The following is a 22366-nucleotide window of genomic DNA, read 5'->3' on the forward strand; positions in this document are numbered from 1 at the left end:
ATGTTACTAACCATATTCTCTGGAGTCACTTCCGTTAAATCTACAGTTATCGGCTTTACCACTGTTCTTCCTTCTACATCTTTGTTATTATTTTGTGATTTTGTTCTATATCTTTATTGCTAATTTATGATCTTGTTTAACGTAATGAGTCCGCCTTTGGCTGAGATATTGCACTTTATGAATTCTCACTTGTCATCATCATCATCATTATTATTACGACTACTCTTCCATTTAAACTACTATAGCTGCCCAGACAAACAGGTAACTAAGTTGTTCAGGCTGCAGCGGAGGAAGAACTTGACGGCGATCAAAAATGAACTGACAGATCCTACTACAGCTCTACAATCCACTTCCGCACACCCCCATATCCCCAACCCCCCACCCCGATGATCAGTAAAGGTCAAGTGACTGCAATCAGTTGCATTAATGCATATATAATTTCAACATTACTTGTGTCATTATTTCATGACCCACTGTTTTTGTGTCATAATTGCCGTCCAGTCATCCGAGAATTAGCTTAAGCCGAAATGCTTGGATCCCAATGTTTTGACACTATGTATCGTACGGACCTAGACATGGCCTCAAACGCTTGAGACAAGTGTTGACAGGTGTCATTTGGGTATTTCCAATGTCCGTGATTGACATATTATGGCGGATTAAATATTTAAATGCTGGCTTATAACTTCAAAGAGGTATTTATAGAAGATTAGGCATGTATTTATCAATAAACAATAAAATAACTTACAACGAAACTAAAATATTAATCTGTTTTATCCACACCGAGTGTCAGCGTTATGGAGGCCGCCATTGTTGCCGATTCACACCTGACAACGCTACGAAGTTAATCCGCGGTAAATCCCCCCCAAAAAAATCGACTCGTGTTTAAAGTATTATTTTTGATTGAGTAATCTGGTAACGTTTGAAATCATGTAAATATAAGCAGAGGTTAAGTAGTTTGGACGCCAACCACAGTCTCTTAATGGCCCTACACTGTAGTTTGTAATGAGCAATGGTCGAGTCGTTTGTGTGATTCTGATCGCTTGTGTGTTTGTGTTCATGCGCCCATGTATCCACCGCCAAACCAACTCCACACCGTCAGCACCCGTAGTTAAGGTAAATGTAACAGGTTTGTATCTCTAATTCTGTAACCGATAGCAGATACTGAAATGAAAGCAGGCTTTGTCAGAGTTTTCTTGGTAGCGGCCTACTTTCCTGTCACTAGTTTCTCATCACAGGCATGACCCCACAAGTCGTACCAACCTACCATTGTGAGTGCTCCAGTCAGTAGCAATGGCGACCACAGACCTATCTTCCTCAGGTAGCGTGACATAACAAATTATTTTTAAATGTTCTTGTTTCATTTCTGCTTTGACACACGCGTGTAATATTCCGCGTTAATGTCAAAACCGTTAAAAATAGGATAACTTTGTAAAACATGTAGAGGCTGTTTGTCTTTAATGACAAGGGATATTCACCGACAGAAGTCATACAAACTTAATAATAATCAATAAATAATTTGTCAAGCGCAGACTCACACTCCTAAGGTGTCGCATGCATTTCATTCTATTTTAATCTTAACACATCTACAACACTCGAATTGAGAATTTATGACTGTTAAAACAGACGAATGTTTTAAACCTGTCCACTTATTTTTCAAAATGAATGCATAACTCACTGCAAAAACCAAACATTTTGCTGACAAAATTTTGGAACACGCGACAATTTTCCTCTCCAATATATCTGTCGTTAGAAAGAAACAATTTGTCTTTGACAATCATAGGGTGTAAATAATACTGGCGAGTATAATCAAAACGAAAGTTGCTTTTATTTTTTTCTCCAAACACTGCTGGCTTTCATTTGAATTTCTTTAACTTTCCTTTTCTGGTTTATTGCTGTACACTAGATCGTAAGCCAAGAAGAAATATCTAAAAGTACTGACCATATGACTTTCCTGCTATTGACAGTATACTAGAGGTTCTCTAACAAAGGACAGAATCTTCGTGGTAAGGTCTTGATGTATTTGAATGTAACAACGTTACAAGTATGGGAGGTACTAATAAAATTAAATAAAAATTAAAGAAAGATTGTTTCCAATGCAATAATTAGTAATATAGTAGTAATAATTATCTTTTGAGAAATGATCTTGGAGGAGGTATTCTTGATTATCAATGATAATTTTGTCTAATGTCCTTTATACTATACTAATTAACTACAAAATAAAAGCAATTTTTTGACAGGTATTTAACAGATAACAGCAGAAATACTAAATCGACATTTAAAAGCAATGCATGCAGCATAAAATTATGTCCTTTATACTATACTAATTAACTACAAAATAAAAGCAATTTTTTGACAGGTATTTAACAGATAACAGCAGAAATACTAAATCGACATTTAAAAGCAATGCATGCAGCATAAAATTATGTCCTTTATACTATACTAATTAACTACAAAATAAAAGCAATTTTTTGACAGGTATTAAACACTCGGCTCAGGGCCGTGCTTAGGGGCAGGTGTCAAGGGCCATGCACATACCTTATGCCTCGGGCCCCGCGGGGGGTAAGAACGGGCCTGACTGTAACAATTAAGTTGGTTGCTCTTTTCGCCTATTTTGTAACCGAAAGCAGATAGCAGCGAAACGAAAGTAGGCTTTGTCTTCTTGGTAGCGGCCTACCTTCCTTCTACTGTTTCTACTTATAAGTATGACCCTATCTGCCGGCACACCTGGCAAGGTACAGTCAGTGCTTCAGTCGCTAGGAATGGCGGCCACAGACCTCTCTCAGGTAGTGTCACTTAACAAATTCTTTTTGAAATGTTCTTGTTAGATTATTCCTGCTTTGACCCACACGTGTAATATCCCGCGTTAAAGTCAAAACCGATAAAAATGCGATAACTTTGCAAACCCTTAGAAGCTGTTTGTTGTCAATGACAAAGGATATTCGCTGACAGAAGTCAAACTTGCTACAAAAGCAATGCATGACAGAGAAGTTGACTGAAATTAATGTATAACAACACGCGTTAAAGATTTTCGAGTTATTTGACTTTTGTTAAATACCTAAGTCTTCCATTTTATGAAAATAATCAATGTATATATTTATATAAAGCCACTTTCTGGTTTGACAATAGATTCAACTGCTACTTCGTAGAAAAGGAATGTAAATCGAAAACGAAAGTTGTAAAAAGTTATCACGAAGAGTAAAGATTTACTTTCTGTTTGAATTTCGTTAATAAAGGCTAACCCATATGCACAGAGAAAATTGCTGGAAATCGAGCATAAAGCATCACAGAAACATATTTCGGTGGTGTTTTATAACGAAGAGGCACGAGAAATGTCATTTTGATTTTCTCCTAATCATGCCTGGCTTTGTGAGGAAGTGACGTACGTGAGTTATTTTTAGGAATGGGTCGTCTGCACATTTGCTGCAAGCAGTGCAATTCACGGTTTAAAAAAAAACCAGCGACACTATGTGATGTTACTGGCTGTTCGCTTCTACACTCAGATTGAGTTTGTACTCATTTCGCAAAGACACAGGCTACATACGCCAGTAGATTAACTTTGTTTAAACTTGTCGTGCGGACCTCGCCTTGTACTCAAGAATTTTCTCAAAACATTTCGAAAGCGATTGGTATCGACTCACGTATGCAGTACAGACAAGTCTTGGCTTGACAGTAAATCGAAGAGATTTGTTTCCTATAGCAGTGTCAAATGTACAAAAGCACAAACTGTCAAAACCAACACGGAACTGCTGGTAACAAGCTTAAACAAGTGTAAGTAATCAGTAATGCAGCTAACCATAAAAAAGGGAGAAATAACATTTAAGCTAATAATAAAATACTAACGACACAGCTTTTTGTAATGACTATATATATTGTAACAGGAGCGCGTGCTTAGGGCAGTGTGTACCCCATACTTAGTCGCGCGAGCGGTGCAGCGCGAGACAGACGACAACAGCGGGTGACATAGCACCTAAACTGTCTGCGGTATAAATAGCAGGCAGAAGTCGGTGCTTGCACCTGTTTACCGACAGGCGGCTGGTCCTGCTAGGGAAAGCAATAAAACTTTGGTTCTGAGAAGTCCTGCAGCAAAGTGTTTTGGTCCCGCTGGAAAGTGGCTCACATCACTCAACCCCTCTTTCCCCACCCCCGGGAGTTAGCTACTATAGTTTTTGTGGGCTAGGTTAGAATAGAAATAGTAGTTGTATGTGGAAATAATGTAAAAAAAAAAATCTCTTTGAACTGATTTAACTGTGTGGGCATGTCAGTCCAAGCGAATGACTGAAATGAACTTGCATCACTGGAGGAAAAGAGATTTGAGCTGTCCGTGTTGTTGAGAACACGTGTACACATAAAAATCCCGACTAAAAGGAGCTAGAATTTAGCGGAACATCCTCCTTGGGAAATTCCGTCCTCTTTCCTGGAACACCAAAGAGGAACGGACTGATCTGGCGCTATAGGGGCCGCAGTGTTCACTAGGAATGTGTTCAGTCCGGACACACAGACATTATCAATATTTAGGTTTTATGACGAAAACATGCAATGTTGGGCAAATTCATGACAACAAAGAAATCTGTTCCTATTTTGTCTATCTAAAGGTGTTCAAACTGTAGTCATTCTAACAAGACACTATAGGACTGAAGAAGCTTGTAACCTTATCAAATAAAAGGAGTATTAAATGTCTATTGGATGTTTGAAGTTGATCTTCAGCCATTTGTATTGGATTCCTGTTGAGGCAGCTGATGTGGCAGAGGTCAAGATAGCAGCCTGAACATTTCTGGAAATAAACCTGCAGAATATTTATGAACATGGTAGGACTACATTTCCTTTATGCTTGATGTGACACTAAAAAATAAAAAAATGTGGCTGAAGCTAGGTATGCATTACTAATTTTAGTCAGGTCTCCCATCTGAAATCTGATCTGTGAACATTTATTACTGATTCTTCTCCCTATTTTTGTTTAATGAAGTTACAGTGGTTATTTTACCATTTATCAGTGTATCCTACCCTTAAGATATCTACAAACATCAGCTATAGAAGTCATTTTATCCTTATTTTCATTATTAACTTGCATGCAGATTTCCTAAATATCCAGTATATTTATTCTTTGCTTTGTGTCTCAGGTTCAAAGCCTTCAGTGAAACTGGGATATATTTTGTAATCAAGACAGTTGGTGTAGGCTATCTGCTTGTTATCATCAACAGGGCCCCAGACAGCTTTCATTCTATGGTAAACCATTTCACCTCAAACATGATTGGATTTCACTTTGAATAGATAAAACATAGGCATTTTTAAACAAGATTCATTTCATGTATTCCTTGATGTAGCTGTATATCTGTGTTCCACTTGATGAGTAATATTTGTAACAGTTATTCTTGCTGCACTCAGTTTCAACAAAAATGCCAACAGACAGCAGGCCAACACAGCTGTAAGGAATCGTTAGAGATTGTGCATCAGAAAAGTCATAAAGAGTTCATGTTACAAGAAATGAAAGTAGACATATTAATGATATTTTTCTCATTTTTAAGCATCTGAAATGTCGCTATAATTTCAAAAATACTAATATATTTATCACAATATGTGGTGAAGAAAAATATACTCTTTATTATTTCAAATCAAATCTCTCAAAAGTTGTTTGAAATCTGTGAACTAATGTAAAGCACACAAGGATAATGATTGCATTTACATTATTTTTTCCTTTCATTTTAATATCCGTTTTGGGATAAATTCATGCACAAAATAAACTCTGCATGCATTAATTGAATCAAGTAGACAAGGTAAAAAATGCAACTACTTTTCCTCACAATAAATAATGTATTAGAGGATGTTTACTTTAATTATGTTTATTTTCTGAAAACTTTAAAGGCAAAAATACTTTAATTAATGCACAGGTCTGCTGCACTGAACCACACTCACTATTAGAAACAACTCTTGTGTGCCAGGGGAGTTTGTTCTGCTTTCCTAGTAGCAGGTAAGAATGCGGGTGTTTGAAGGCTTATATCCTGCAAATTATAATAATTATATGTACTTATATTTTTGGATTTATTATTTGAAAATGAACTTAACCCGATCATAATGAAGCAAGTACTGCACACAAGTTAGCCTTTAACTTGTTGGTTTGTACAGTGCACAATGTAGTCTGTATGGACTGCACGTACTTGAAATTAGTATTTCAATCGATCACAGGGGAAACTAGCTTGCTGTCAGGATTAAAAAAAAAAATCTCTGTTTGGTGAAATCTAATAGTATATACACAGCCTAGAATTTAAAACCCTTAAATGTATACTTTGTATAGGGTATACTGAATAACTATTAAAGCCCAAATATCTAATGCTGTTTACATATATAATATTAATCTGCTTTAACTATTCCATGAGATTATTTTTTAGTATAAATGTAAGGGATTAAAAGTAGTGTACATAATATGATGTTGAAAGCACAATATACAGCAATATTAACCCATATTTGTTTTGTAAATAAAATATACTTTTCAATATTACTCGCTGTCAGATTTGCATGATGTGCTGTTTAACAGAATTAACGCTAACCTAGTTGGAGTCAAAGGCATCAAAGTGACCAACCAGCTGCGCTCATGGAGTCCATAACCCAGTCTAAGATGTCTTCAGGTCCTATTATAATCCAGGAAATGCCTTCCTTAAGCAATAGCCTGACATTTACAAAAAAGACAGCAGAATTAACATCAGCTGCTGAATCTTCAGCTTGGACTCTTATTGACAGCTTGCTGAGTGCTGATAATGTCACAAAGTGTGACATAGAGCAGAGTTTTCTGCTCCAGAAACTGGCAGCAGCACCGGAAGTCGGTCTCTCGCTTGCACGAGATATACTTAAGAAAATCTTAAAACATGAAGTGGACATCAATATGATGGATAAAAATAAAGACACAGCTGTCGTGGTGGCTGCCAGATGTGACAACACAAAGATGGTGATGGAGCTTCTATCCCGACAGGCAGCTTTACCACCTGATGTAACACACGTGTGTTCTTTCTTGCAGACTCTGACTAACAACTGGAAACCACAAGAGACGCCTTATATGCACGCGCTTGTTGTCAAACTGTTGTGGGACAGACTACAAGACACAGCACTACACAGCTGTCACAAACAGCTTCACCACACACTGGTCCGGCTGGCAGTCACGTTTCACACGTCACTTGTACGTGAAATGTTTGTAACAGAACAACAAGTGAACTCTGTAGACAGTGAGGGGATGGCCGTGTTACACAGAGTGGCCATGTTTGATAGCGATGACCATGTCCGCCTTTTGCACTATTTCATCAGCAAAGGGGCAAATGTCAATCTACAGAATACTTCCGGTGACACACCTCTACATATTGCTGCCAAAAATAGCAACTGGATGATGATGGAGGCTTTGTTACACCGACAAGCTTACAGTGATGTGACTAACTGTGAACAGCTCTCAGTCTTACACATAATGGCTTCTTACACAGATTCTAAACGTTTTTCTGAAATTGAACATCTATTTCAACTGTTAATTTTCAACAATAATAATGTCAACAAAAAAGACGGCGAAGGAAACACAGCCTTACATCTGGCAGCCCTCGCCGGTAACATAACTTTTATGAAGACATTGTTAGATCATGGTGCTCGTGCTGATGGTGTTAATGACGAGCAGAAGACAGTTCTACACATGATGGCCATGGCAAAAAAAGAAGTATTCTCAAATATAAATTCCTGCATCAATGTTTTAGTGCTGACTTTAAAGAAAGGCGTAGATATTCAACAAAAGAATTGTGATGGTAACTCTGCTCTGCATCTTGCTGCTAAACACGACAACGGGGGCTTGGTGGAATTTTTGTTGAAGTATGTTGACGATGCTGCTCAGCCTGACAGTGAAGGCTTCAACATTCTGCACAGACTTGCCATGACAATATCTTCGCAAGGCCACAGTTTGTTTCACAAGGTGGCTCAGAAAGTTGGTGACATCAATGCAAAAAGTAAAACAGGCGATACAGCCATACAGCTGGCTGCCAAATGTCAGAACTGGGACATGGTCAAGCTGCTAGAACAAGAAGGCGCCGCATGGGACGAACTAGACAGCGAAGGCTTTCATGTTGTTCACAGATACGCTATGGGAGACAACAAAAAGCATTATTCGTTACCTTCATTTCTGGAGAACAGCATGCACCGTAACCCACGTTGTTGGACTGGCGATACAGTGTTGCACCTGGCTGCAAGGCATGGCAACTGGTCAGTGGTGAAACTCATTGTAGAAGATGTGGATGACATAAACGAGGTAGATTCTGAAGGTTTTACTGTTATTCAAAGACTTGTCATGTCACCAACAGATACATTTTATGATAATTCGTTAATCAGCCACCTCATTGAGCTTGGAGCTGACTACACCTGTCGTGATCAAAATGGCGACACTGTGCTGCACCTGGCTACCAAATATGGCCACTGGAAGATTGTCAAACACCTTGCGAACCTTGGGGCAGAAGCAGACACACCAGATAGCGAAGGGTTTTCGGTTCTTCACAGAATAGCAACAACAGACAGAAGTCATTTAGTCACCGTTGAAGAATTTGCACAGCACGGTACATCTATAAATCACAAGAATCTTCAAGGAAACACGCCTCTTCATCTTGCAGTCCATCATCAAAATTGGACCGTGGCAGAAAAACTCGTAAACTGCGGGGCAGATGTTAATGATGTCGATGCCGAAGGCTTCACGGTCCTTCACAGGCTAGGACAAATACAAAATTCTGATTACTCATGTAAGTCGCTAATTCAACTCTTGCTTGAAAAGGGAGCGAAGTGTGATATTAAGACAAACAAATACGAGACCGTTTCCGAAATTATCGTTCAAAATGAAAACTGGAGCATGATGAAATGTTTGCTTGATCAAGGAACACTTGTATTCAGAGAATACGAAGACAAATGTCTTTTGCACCAGTTAGTTTGCAGTCACCATGGAGACGACTACACTAATGTTTGTGACCTCCTGATTGAGAAAGGATTGTCTGTTAATGCTAAAAATTGTGATGGCAACTCGCTTCTTCACCTCGCAGCAGGGGCGGGTAACTGGAAGTTGGTGGAACATTTGATACAAAAAGGTGCACGTGAAAACATGGTAGACAGCAAAGGCTTGTCCATTTTGCACAGATTTGTTACTGATGCAAAGAGAGAAATGTACAATTATGCCCATTCTCTGGATACGATCATCGCTTCTAGTGTTGACTTAAACGCCTTGGACCCTCGGGGTAACACAGCATTACAAATTGCAGCAAAACGTAGGCTGATGGCCATTGTGGACCGCCTAATAGACAGCACTGAAAATCCAAACACAAAAGATGATGAGGGCTTTACTCTTCTGTTGAGAGTATCACAAACGCCCTCGCGAGAATGTCTTTCTATTTGTCAGCGTCTGGTGCAGAAAGGTGCTGACATCAACGTCTGCTCCCCAGATGGCGAATCAGCTCTTCAGCTTGCAGTCAAAAACAACAACTGGCCTGTAGTAGAATTACTGATGAACAGCGGCGCTCGATTTGAGGTTGAAATTTTGGAAGGTCTTCATCCTGTGCACAATCTAATAAAAAGTTTCACATCTTCTGAGGATAATGAACTTAAATTAATGACATTCTTAAAAGACAGAGGACTTTCTGTTAGCACACAAGATTCAAGGGGAAAGACACCAGCAGAACTGGCATTCACACTCAAGAGATGGAAACTTTTCAAACACCTTTTAGAATCAGGAGCTCATTTAAATCCAATTCTCAGAAATGGAAACTCATATTTTCATGAACTTGCAAAATGCTTTTCCCATGACGACATGAACGATATTATACGTCTCTTGCTTAGCCGTGGTTTTGACATAAACCTCAGAAACGACGATGGTGATACGCCTGTCCATGTGGCGGCTGATAAAGGCAACTGGGACACTGTAAAAACATTTGTGGAGCACGGCGCCAATACAAACGTGCTTGACAGTAAAGGGTATTGTCTGCTTCATAAGCGTCTTAAGAAACAAACCAGTCAACGTTTTGGTTACCACGTTATTGAAGAGCCGTCTACCTACAAATCACACGTAGAACTCTTAAGGACTTTCGTAGCACGCGGCGAAGACGTCAACCGTCGAGGGCCAGACAACAAGACAGCCCTGCAATTAGCTGTTGCCAACCACAGATGGAAGGTGGTCGGAGAGTTAATTTCATTAGGAGCTGATTTGGAACTCAGTCATGATGAGAAACTGTCAGCCTTAGAACACCTCTATTGTTTTGCTTGGGAAAGTGGCGCCAGGGAAAAGATGTATTCTTTCATAAAATACATTACAAATGATGGTTCTGATATTAACATCTCTTTCCAAAATGAACGCGGACATGGTAACCCAAAAACTTTGTTACAGAAGAGCGTAGAGAAGGCTAATTTGCAGGTGGCTATTGCCTTAGTTGAATGTGGAGCAGACGTGAGTCAGATGCTCAGAGATGGGGCGCTCTTACAACTGCTGAAGTCCAGATATTCGGGGGTTGATCACACAACGCGGATGCGTTTTCTTGATTTATTGATTTCCAGAGGTCTTGATATTAATACCAAACAAAGGGGAGCCGATACTCTGGTTCTTGACTCTACGGGACACAGAGGATCGGCTCCCCTTTCCACAGATCTTTTTCCCAATAAAAGTGAAGATTTCGTCCCTAGTTTCTCAGATGGCAATGATGACTTTATTTCCATTAACTATGACAATGACAGCGACAACATCATCTATTATGATGGCACTGGGTTCTTTGGAAGCATGTCCCCTCGTACATCTGATTCTGATGACCCATATTATTCTGGTGGTGAATTTAGCTAGCCCTTTCATTCAAATTTTGACATTTTTAGATTAATCACATACCTGCACATCAATTTTGACAACAGCTTCATTGTCATCAACATCCTCAACAAAAACATTTGTTCCATCAAAGGGACTCGCTGGCTGAGTTTGGTACATGGAATTAAAGTCGTAGTGTATCTTATGCTAAATTAAATATACAGGATGGTGTCTGCATGTTGAGACTAGAAGAAAGGTTATTAACAAACTGATGTTGCTGAAAAAGAAATTACTGGATCTTATTCCGACCACCATTCTAATCTTGACTAAGTTATTAGTATTTTTACTCATTCCTTCTTGTATGACCCTTTTTCTCCGTCTTTCAAATACATTTTCATGACATTTTTAATAAAAGTCTAATATTACCCCAAGAACCCGAAGAACCATCGTTAAGGATCCAGTCTTCCTGCTTATCTATGATACTTGTCTTTCACGACTGCTGCATCACTTCACTAAGCTAAATTCCCTTAAACCATTTCAATCGGCTTACTGTGAACACCACTTATTAACACAGCTTTGACGAATGGTATTGCGTAACTTTGGAAACGATTTCAGGATATACATTCTATTCCGTCAAATATTCGATTTTGACTAACAAGTTGAATCTTCATGGAGCTTTATGACCAAAATATTGCTTGTGATCGAGGTCAGATTACAGTTCTATTGATGTTTGATCTGTTAGTTGCTTTTGACACTGTCGACCATCACATTCCAACAAATTCAATCAACTTCCCGCCCCACTGGCATGCTTCAATCTTGGCTTCATTCATATCGCAATGCTCGCGTCCATAGGATGAGAGGTCATGACCTCGTCCAATCTGCTGAGCAATGCTGTGTATCTAGGGTTTCAGCAACTATACTTGCTCACTGCTGATGTCCTGCTACCTGGTTCTGTGACCAGCCATCTGTGCATTCAAAATCACTCGTGACATCTGTTCAAGCTTTCCAAATGTGATGTGTTCATCTACACCCAGCAAATAGTTTATTCATTTAAATACTGGATTTTGAAAACAAATTGATTCTATAGTAAGCTTCAGAGGTAAAAACCCTAAATAAAGCCATTTCCAAAGTTTCTGAACACAAATTCAAACATTTTCCTATCTTCATGTCACTCAGTTTCTCAGGTGTCAGCCTTATTCTTTTCCGGTCTCCCAAGCATCGCGGTGAATTTATAAATCGTCCTCGTCTTTCCACAAGTATGTAACACGATATAGGAATCCATCTTTGTTGGACTAATCATGATCAACCGTATTAGGCATCGACTTTCTGCACACGTAGCTTTATGTGCCCATGTTTTGATACCATTTATTATGTATGTGTTACAAGAGAAAAAAATTATAATAATTACTTTATTGTTTAGTCCTCTATTTTGAACATGAATTGCTTGAGCTTTTTAAAAAGTGCTTTTTTTCTATTCACCTTACATGTATTTGTAGACTTATGAAGATTGTTTATTGAACATTTCAGTTATATTACGCATACGACTTCTTAGTATGAATAGGTCGGCAATATATTTATTGGAAAATATGCTTTGTTTATACATACAATAGTAAACAGATTTTCTAAAAATTGTAAGCATCGATAAATGCTATTTTTGTGTCTGATAATTTTTCTGCAAAATTTAGTAAAATTCTGTTCTACGTGACCAATTTCACTTCCTCTTAAGTGATATTGTTTTGTCATTTTTACAGAAGAACCAGAAACAAAAGGTATAAGATGTTTTTTATTTAGTTATCACTCATTGAAACCATTGAGCAATCAGAGTGGTTGCATACTATTTCTTGCAAAGTTGATGTACACTTTATCATTCACCAAAATGATAAATATTTGTTGTCCTGTTTGACTTTTCATGCTTTAACAGCTTCCTGTAGCTTTGACCATCTACGCATTTTGATGACACATATTAATGTATATCATTATGTACTGACTGCAAGCACAAAATCTTTTTGTATAATTTAATAATGTTTGAGTACTTTGATGATACTTTTTTCGTATATAAATATTTAAACGTGTAGAATGAATCATATCTGCATGCCTTCGTCTTTTGAGAAGTTGTTTGAGATCGTGTTTTTAATATTTTTGAGTTCAGTTATTTCTCTTAAAATTGGCAATTTATTGCAAGAAACTTTTGCCTCAATTTTGTGTGTTCACAAGACTTGCAAAAACATCGGCTTTAAACGATTCAGCAAACCTGGCCTTAATAAGCTAGAAGACAAAAGAATTGTGGAAAATAGTAATAGAATACATACGTAGAATACATACGTAAAGTATTTTGAATTAACGATATATAAAACGTATATGTGAACATTGTTAAAGAACACAGAATTTGTAAATATGAAATTGATTAGGAGGATTTTAAATGATCTGGGAAGTCCATGCATCTTACTTTGGTGACATATTAATGTGTATAGCTCAAAATATTTTACAGAAATTTATGAAGTCACCCGCCTGCTGTAGATCCATCAAGTGTCCAGATAGGCTTTCGAGTTGTACTATAATTTTAGATAACTATTTTAAACAATTTTTTACATAATTATTAAGATTGACACTGTTTTTGTCTTTGTTAACGTTTATTACAACATTTTTTGCATTGGCATGTTTCTTAGCGTGTGCATATTATCTTCGAATATATTTAAAAACTTTTAATTGTCATTTTTTCTTAATAAACAGTAGCAAATGCAACAAGCAATACGCCTCCATTAGTAGGTATCCTGAGAATGTTCGCATTGATCTTTGTTTGAGCTGAGTGAACAGCATGAGAAACCATTACAACTCGAAAAGACAAGAGCAATGAAAGAAATGCTGGACTTTTTGAAGCAGGCTGCCACTCAGCCTCGGTCTCTCAAGTCTCTGTGTCGCCTGACTGTCTCTCACGCTCTTGGCTGTGGCACCAGAAGGGAAGAGAAGGTCACGTGTCTTCCTGTCCCTCAACGGCTTCAGCAGTACATTCTGTTTCGGGATATACTGTCAGAAGAGCTTCAGACTCCAGAAGAAATATCTCACCATAAGCAGTCTAGGAGGGATAGAAGAATGTTTGCCCCAATTCGCCCGTGGGTATGTGGGAATTCACTCATGTCACGGGCACGTCAACGAAACGCGCCACCCACGAAAACACTGAAGGGCAGTAGCTGGAGTAAATTTCAGTGATTACTTAATTTGGTATTAATTTTCTTTCCTTTCTTGTCTTTTTTTCCCTTGCCTATTTAATTTATTTGAACAACCACTCCTTCAATTGCTTTTGAACGTTTTGGTTCAATGCGCTGTGACAGTTATTTTTTTGTCATTGAGTCAACTTGCTGTCTTATAATTGCTAATAATCACACTGCATTCATCGTTTTGTAAATATTTGAAAAAAAGCAATTACCTTGATGAGAAAAAATTATGTGAAGGAAAGCGTTTGACGGAAAATGTTTTACACTGTCAGGTGGCTTATTAAGTTTATATTGTAAATAATTTGTACATGACACATAATTTCGAAGATGTTTAAGTGTCTGTTACAGATGCTTCTTTATGGAAAGAAATGAAAGATGCGATGAGATCATAACAATAGTCATAACGCTGTGTCTTCTTTGTGTAATAATTTGTCTAAAATGTCAATCTTAACTATCGAAACTTTATTTATTTTCATCTATGATAGATAACTAATCTTGCAGTGTAGGAAATATTGAGACAGCTGTGAGGGATGAGAAACGTCTATGTAATCCTTGTTTGAGCATCTTCATGTGCGCAAATTAAAAAGAGGAAAACATAACATTCACTGAGCTGATGTTATAGTTACACAGTATACATACATAGATCATCTTATGACTACTTTCAGCTAAGTATTCGGGTCATGATGACATTTTACCAATAACCATTTTTTTTTAAAATTATTGTAACGCCTTTTACCAACTGTAAGCAGACACTTGCTGTGTATTTTGTAAAGTGAAGATGTGACTATTTCATTATGTTAATACTTAAAAGGTATGATGTTTCGATTGGAATGTTACAGTATACTTTTATATACTGCTTGTATATACTGCTTGTATATACTGCTTTCCATGTTCGCCTGTAAATCTTATCTTTTAGCTTTGACAAATGTTTTGCTATTATTGATACAAAATTTTCAATTTATGAATTAGCAATTGCAACGCTAGTTATTTTTTTACTCACTAGTACAGCTACATTTATCATCGTGGACGGATCATAAAAGGGGATCGGTTCTCCTTAGTTTTGTTTTTATTTTGTGGTTGTGGTTCGATTTGAATAAAAATGTTGGACCTTCAAGTTTGCATGTGCTTCTGCTGCGTTTTCTTCCTCTTGCAACAGGACTGTATATAAAATGTTATTTGAAAAAAAAACTGTGTGGATCTGTTGGCTGGAGGCCACTCCGCCATCTTCACTCGCTTCGGCAGCGACCGTGATCTGCATTGAATGAACTGAAGTGATGATCACCCTCTTGCGGTTTCATGTGATAGCATTTCTTAATATTCTCAAGATTACTCAATATCTTCTCAAAATTCTCCTGATGTTACTAACCATATTCTCTGGAGTCACTTCCGTTAAATCTACAGTTATCGGCTTTACCACTGTTCTTCCTTCTACATTCTTTGTTATTATTTTGTGATTTGTTTCTATATCTTTATTGCTAATTTATGATTTGTTTAACGTAATGAGTCCGCCTTTGGCTGAGATATTGCACTTTATGAATTCTCACTTGTCATCATCATCATCATTATTATTACGACTACTCTTCCATTTAAACTACTATAGCTGCCCAGTTGTTCAGGCTGCAGCGGAGGAAGAACTTGAAGGCGATCAAAAATGAACTGACAGATTCTACTACAGCTCTACAATCCACTTCCCCACACCCCCATATCCCCAACCCCCCACCCCGATGATCAGTAAAGGTCAAGTGACTGCAATCAGTTGCATTAATGCATGTCTAATTTTAACATTACTTGTGTCATTATTTCATGACCCCCTGTTTTTGTGTCATAATTGCCGTCCAGTAATCCGAGAATTGGCTTAAGCCGAAATGCTTGGATCCCAATGTTTGGACACTATGTATCGTACGGACCTAGACATGGCCTCAAACGCTTGGGACAAGTGTTGACATGTGTCATTTGGGTATTTCCAATGTCCGTGATTGACATATTATGGCGGATTAAATATTTAAATGCTGACTTATAACTTCAAAGAGGTATTTATAGAAGATTAGGCATGTATTTATCAAATAAACAATAAAATAACTTACAACGAAATTAAAAATATTAATCTGTTTTATCCACACCGAGTCAGCGTTGTGGAGGCGCCAAAATTGTTGCCGATTCACACCTGACAACGCTACGAAGTTAATCCGCGGTACAATTCCCCCCAAAAAATCGACTCGTGTTTAAAGTATTATTTTTGATTGAGTAATCTGGGTAACGTTTGAAAATTCATGTAAATATAAGCAGAGGTTAAGTAGTCTTGGACGCCAACCACAGTCTCTTAATGGCCTACACTGTAGTTTGTAATGAGCAATGGTCGAGTCGTTTGTGTGATTCTGATCGCTTGTGTTGTTTGTGTTCATGCGCCCATGTATCCACCGCCAAACCAACTCCACACCGTCAGCACCCGGAGTTAAGGTAAATGTAACAAGTTTGTATCTCTTTCGACTAATTTTGTAACCGACAGCAGATACTGAAATGAAAGTAGTCTTTGTCAGAGTTTTCTAGGTAGCGGCCTACTTTCCTGTCACTGTTTCTCATTACAGGCATGACCTACAGTCGTACCAACCTACCTCGGTGAGTGCTTCAGTCGGTAGCAATGGCGACCACAGACCTATCTTCCTCAGGTAGCGTGACATAACAAATTATTTTAATGTTCTTGTTTCATTTCGCTTTGACACACGCGTGTAATATTCGCGTTAATGTCAAAACCGTTAAAAATAGGATAACTTTGTAAAACATGTAGAGGCTGTTTGTCTTAATGACAAGGATATTCACCACAGAAGTCCTACAAACTTAACAATAATAAATAAAATTTGTCAAGCCCATACTCACACTCCTAAGGTGTCGCATGCATTTCATTCTATTTAATCTTAACACATCTACAACACTCGAATTGAGAAGTTATGACTGTTAAAACAGACGAATGTTTTAAACCTGTCCACTTATTTTTCAAAATGAATGCATAAACTCACTGCAAAACCAAATTTTGCTGACAAAATTTTGGAACACGCGACAATTTTCCTCTCCAATATATCTGTCGTTAGATAGAAACAATTTGTCTTTGACAATCATAGGTGTAAATAATACTGGCGAGTATAATTAAAACGAAAGTTGCTTTTATATTTTTCTCCAAACACTGTTGGCTTTCATTTTGAATTTCTTTAACTTTCCTTTTCTGGTTGATTGCTGATACACCAGATCTTAAGCCAAGAAGAAATATCAAGAAGTACTGACGAGATGACTTTCTGCTATTGGCAGTATACTAGAGGTTCACTAACAAAGGACAGAATCTTCGTGGTAAGGTCTTGATGTATTTGAATGTAACAACGTTACAAGTATGGAAGGTACTAATAAAACTAAATAAACATTAAAGAAAGATTGTTTCCAATGCAATAATTAGTAATATAGTAGTAATAATTATCTTTTGAGAAATGATCTTGGGGGAGGTATTCTTGATTATCAATGATAATTTTGTCTAATGTCCTTTATACTATACTAATTAACTACAAAATAAAAGCAATTTTTTGACAGATATTTAACAGATAACAGCAGAAATACTAAATCGACATTTAAAAGCAATGCATGCAGCATAAAATTAGTTTAAAATTTACTTTAAAAGGCGAACCATAAATGTATTAAAAGTTATGTATTAAAAGTATGTAAAGTCTACCCGCCACTAGATTGTTTTGATTCATTTACACAGGCAGCCTCAAAGACATCTGTAAGTAGCAGTCATGGAGTAAAGTCCCCAGACTCAGGAGTCTTCAGTTGTAGCCACAAGCCAGGACATGGCTCATCCAAACAAAGCTCTGCCACTTAGCAAAATGGCAACAGAACTAAACACAGCGGCTGAGTCTAGTAACTGGACTCTGGTCAATGACTTGCTGAGTGTCGATGGCGTCTGTAGGTGTGATGTAGAGCAGTGCAGTCTCCTCCATAAACTGGCAGCAGCACCGGAAGTCAGCCTCTCACTGGCAGGAGACATACTGACAAAGATTCTGAAACACAAAGTAGACATCAACATGGTGGATACAAGCGGTGACACAGCTGTCGTGGTGGCTGCCAGATGTGACAACACAAAGATGGTGATGGAGCTTCTATCCCGACAGGCAGCTCTACCACCTGATGTAACACACGTGTGTTCTTTCTTGCAGACTCTGACTAACAACTGGAAACCACAAGAGACGCCTTATATGCACGCGCTTGTTGTCAAACTGTTGTGGGACAGACTACAAGACACAGCACTACACAGCTGTCACAAACAGCTTCACCACACACTGGTCCGGCTGGCAGTCACGTTTCACACGTCACTTGTACGTGAAATGTTTGTAACAGAACAACAAGTGAACTCTGTAGACAGTGAGGGGATGGCCGTGTTACACAGAGTGGCCATGTTTGATAGCGATGACCATGTCCGCCTTTTGCACTATTTCATCAGCAAAGGGGCAAATGTCAATCTACAGAATACTTCCGGTGACACACCTCTACATATTGCTGCCAAAAATAGCAACTGGATGATGATGGAGGCTCTGTTACACCGACAAGCCTACTGTGATCTGGTTAATTGTGAACAGCGCTCAGTTCTACACATTGTCGCTTCTTACACTAACCTTGAAGATTGTTATAACATCAATAAGATCTTCCGTTGTTAAGTCGTAACAACAACGACATCAACAAAAAAGACGGTGAGGGAAACACAGCCTTACATCTGGCAGCACTCGCCGGTAACCTATCGTTAATGACGACATTATTAGGTCGAGGTGCTCGTGCTGATGGTGTTAACAATGAACAGAAGACAGTGCTACTCATGATGGCGATGACCAAAAGAGAACTATTCTCGAATATCAATTCATACATAAACGTTTTAGTGCTGACTGTAAAGAGAGGCGCTGATATTCAACAAAAGAATTGTGATGGTAACTCTGCTCTGCATCTTGCCGCCAAACATGACAGCTGGATCATGGTGGAATTTTTGTTGAAGTATGTTGACGATGCTGGTCAGCCTGACAGTGAAGGCTTCAACATTCTGCACAGACTTGCCATAGCAACATCCTTGCAAGACCACAGTTTGTTTCACAAGGTGGCTCAGAAAGTTGGTGACATCAATGCAAAAAGTAAAACAGGCGATACAGCCATACACCTGGCTGCAAAATGTCAGAACTGGGACATGGTCAAGCTGCTAGAACAAGAAGGCGCCGCATGGGACGAACTAGACAGCGAAGGCTTTCATATTGTTCACAGATACGCTATGGGAAAAAACATGGAGCATAATATGCTTTCATTTTTGGATATTAGTATGTACTGTAACACTCGTTGTTGGACTGGCGATACGGTGTTCCACCTGGCTGCAAGGCATGGCAACTGGTCAGTGGTGGAACTCATTGTAGATTATGTGGATAACATAGACAAGGTAGATTCTAATGGTTTGACTGTTATTCAAAGACTTGTCATGTCAGCAACAAATACATTTTCTTCAGAGTATTCCTTATTCTGCCGCCTCATTGAGCTTGGCGCTGACTACACCTGTCGTGATCAAAACGGCGATACTGTGTTACACCTGGCAGCCAGAAATGGCCACTGGCAGATTGTCAAGCACCTTACGAACCTTGGCGCTGAAGTAGACACAAAAGATAGCGAAGGGTTTTCGATTCTTCACAGAATAGCAACAGAAGAGAAAAGGTCTGATTCAGTCACTGCTAAAGAACTTTCACAGTGCGGTGCAATTATAAAACAAAAAGATCTTCAAGGAAACACACCTCTTCATCTTGCTGTCCAGCATAAAAATTGGGCCGTGGCCAAAGACCTCGTAAAATGCGGGGCAGATGTTAACGATGTCGACGCTGAAGGCTTCACAGTCCTTCATAGGCTAGGACAGATACACAATTATGATCACTCAAGTTTATCACTAATTGAGCTTTTACTTGAAAAGGGAGCTAGGTCTGACATTGTGTCAAATGGTGGTGAGACCGTTTGGAAAATTGTAGTTCAGAATGAAAACTGGAGAATGATGGAATGTTTACTTGCTTCACGCAGACTTGTATTTAAAGAACACGAAGACAAATATCTTTTGCACAATTTAGTTTGCAGTCACCAAGGAGACAACCACGTCGAGCTCTGTGACCTGATTCAGAAAAGATTACCTGTAAATGCTAAGGATCGTGATGGCAACTCGCTGCTTCATCTCGCAGCAGGGGCAGGTAACTGGAAGTTGGTAAAAGGTTTGATACTAAAAGGTGCACGTGAAAACATGGTAGACAGCAAAGGTCTGTCAATTTTACACAGATTTGTTATTGGTGCTGACAGAGGAATGTACAGTTATAATGATACTTTAGATATGATTATGGATTCTGGTGTTAGTGTGAACGCCTTGGACCCTCGGGGTAACACAGCATTACAAATTGCAGCAAAACGTAGGCTGATGGGCATTGTGGACCGCCTAATAGACAGCACTGAAAATACAAACACAAAAGATGACGAGGGCTTTACTCTTCTGATGAGAGTATCACAAACGCCCTCGCCAGAATGTCTTTCTATTTGTCAGCGTCTGGTGCAGAAAGGTGCTGACATCAACATCTGCTCCCCAGACGGCGAATCAGCTCTTCATCTTGCAGTCAGAAACAACAACTGGCCTGTAGTAGAATTACTGATGAACAGCGGGGCTCGATTTGAGGTTGAAATTTTGGAAGGTCTTTATCCTGTGCACAATCTAATAAAACATTCCACATTTGCTGAGGATAGTCAACTAAAATTAATGACATTCTTAACATACAGTGACCATTCCACATCTTCTGAAGACAGTCAACTGAAACTACTGACATTGTTAAGAGACAGGGACTTTCTGTTAGCACACCAGATCCAAGGGGAAAGACACCCGCAGAACTTGCATTCACACTCAAGAAATGGAAACTTTTCATAATACCTTTTAGAATCAGGAGCTCATCTTAATCCACCTCTGAGAAAGGGAAACTCATATTTTCATGAATTTGCAAGAAACACTTCTGCTTGCAGCAACATGACCGATATTACACGTCTCTTGCTTAGCCGTGGTTTCGACATAAACCTCAGAAACGACGATGGTGATACGCCTGTCCATGTGGCGGCTGATGAAGGCAACTGGGACACTGTAAAAACATTTGTGGATCACGGCGCTAGTACAAGCATACCTGACAGTAAGGGTTATTATTTACTTCATAAGCTTCTTAATAAACAGACCCAGAACATTGCTATTTATATCTATCATTCAAAGACCTCCACCTACGAATCCCTTGAACAACTCCTAATAAGGACATTAGTAACACACGGCGAAGACGTCAACCGTCGAGGGCCAGACAACAAGACAGCCCTGCAAATAGCGGCTGGCAACGACGAATGGGAAATAGTCGGAAAGTTAATTTCATTAGGAGCTGTTTATGAACTCAACCAGAATGAAAAACTGTCAGCTTTAAAACACCTTGACAGCTGTCATTGGGAAGATGTCACCAGGGAACAACTGCATCTTTTCATAAAATACATAGCAAATGACGGTTCTGCTATTAACAATTCGTTTCAAGAAGAGTACGGATATAGGAACCCAAAAACTGTGCTGCAGAAGTGTGTAGAACAGGCTAATTGGAAGATGGCGATTGCCTTAGTTGAATGCGGAGCAGACGTCAGTAACATGCTCTTAGAGCTGATGATGTCCAGATACTCGCAGGAAAATTACGCAACGTGGATGTGTTTTCTTGATTTATTGATATCGAGAGGTCTTGATATAAATACTAAACTTGTATATCGATCTGGAGTACTTTCAGTAATGACGTTTGCGAAAGCTTAGGAGAAAGTGAAGAGAATGCTACCAGTTGTTTGTTCAGTGCACTGTTGGAGAGAGGAGCCGATCCTCTTCTTGTCGAAATTTCAGGACAGACACTACTCAGAAAAGTCGTGGAGTTTGGTGGACAGCGCACTCTGAATGCTCTAAAGAAACTTCTTCCTGCTGGAGTGACAACGCATCAACCGAGGCTTACAGACGCCATATTGCTTCGCAAAGAAGTTTCTTGGAACAACCTGTCTCTCCCACAGAAAGAGCAGTACAGAAGCGACACATCTCCGCAGTCAAGCTATTGATCCAATCAGGCGCCAGCTCCAACTCAGAGTTATTTCGCTTGAATACAGAATACCAAGTGAAGATGGCTGTGCTTGCAGACACAAATAACGATGTCAGAGAGCTCCTTGAGGTTTTAAGCAAAGCCGCCAGTGAGCCCCACTCACTTCAATCACTATGTCGTTTATCGGTCTCTCATTGGCTTGGTTGTGGGCCTGGCAGGGCAGACAAGCTCAAGAGCTTGAAGATCCC

At 38.9% G+C, this 22366-nt stretch overlaps 1 protein-coding gene across 1 annotated transcript; it reads left to right on the plus strand.

Moving 5' to 3' along the window:
* The first annotated feature begins 1335 nt into the window (after positions 1 to 1335).
* On the plus strand, positions 1336 to 21100 carry LOC112558713. The gene is made up of 7 exons (XM_025229315.1): positions 1336 to 2783; positions 4694 to 4805; positions 5118 to 5223; positions 5886 to 5965; positions 6530 to 10821; positions 17780 to 18585; positions 18672 to 21100. The coding sequence occupies exons 5-7, from the start codon at positions 6587 to 6589 to the stop codon at positions 20948 to 20950; spliced, it is 7320 nt and encodes a 2439-aa protein (XP_025085100.1). The 5' UTR covers positions 1336 to 2783; positions 4694 to 4805; positions 5118 to 5223; positions 5886 to 5965; positions 6530 to 6586; the 3' UTR covers positions 20951 to 21100.
* The last annotated feature ends 1266 nt before the right edge of the window (positions 21101 to 22366 follow it).

Source organism: Pomacea canaliculata, linkage group LG3 (genome assembly GCF_003073045.1).
Source record: "Pomacea canaliculata isolate SZHN2017 linkage group LG3, ASM307304v1, whole genome shotgun sequence".
In the NCBI taxonomy this organism is placed as follows: domain Eukaryota; kingdom Metazoa; phylum Mollusca; class Gastropoda; order Architaenioglossa; family Ampullariidae; genus Pomacea; species Pomacea canaliculata.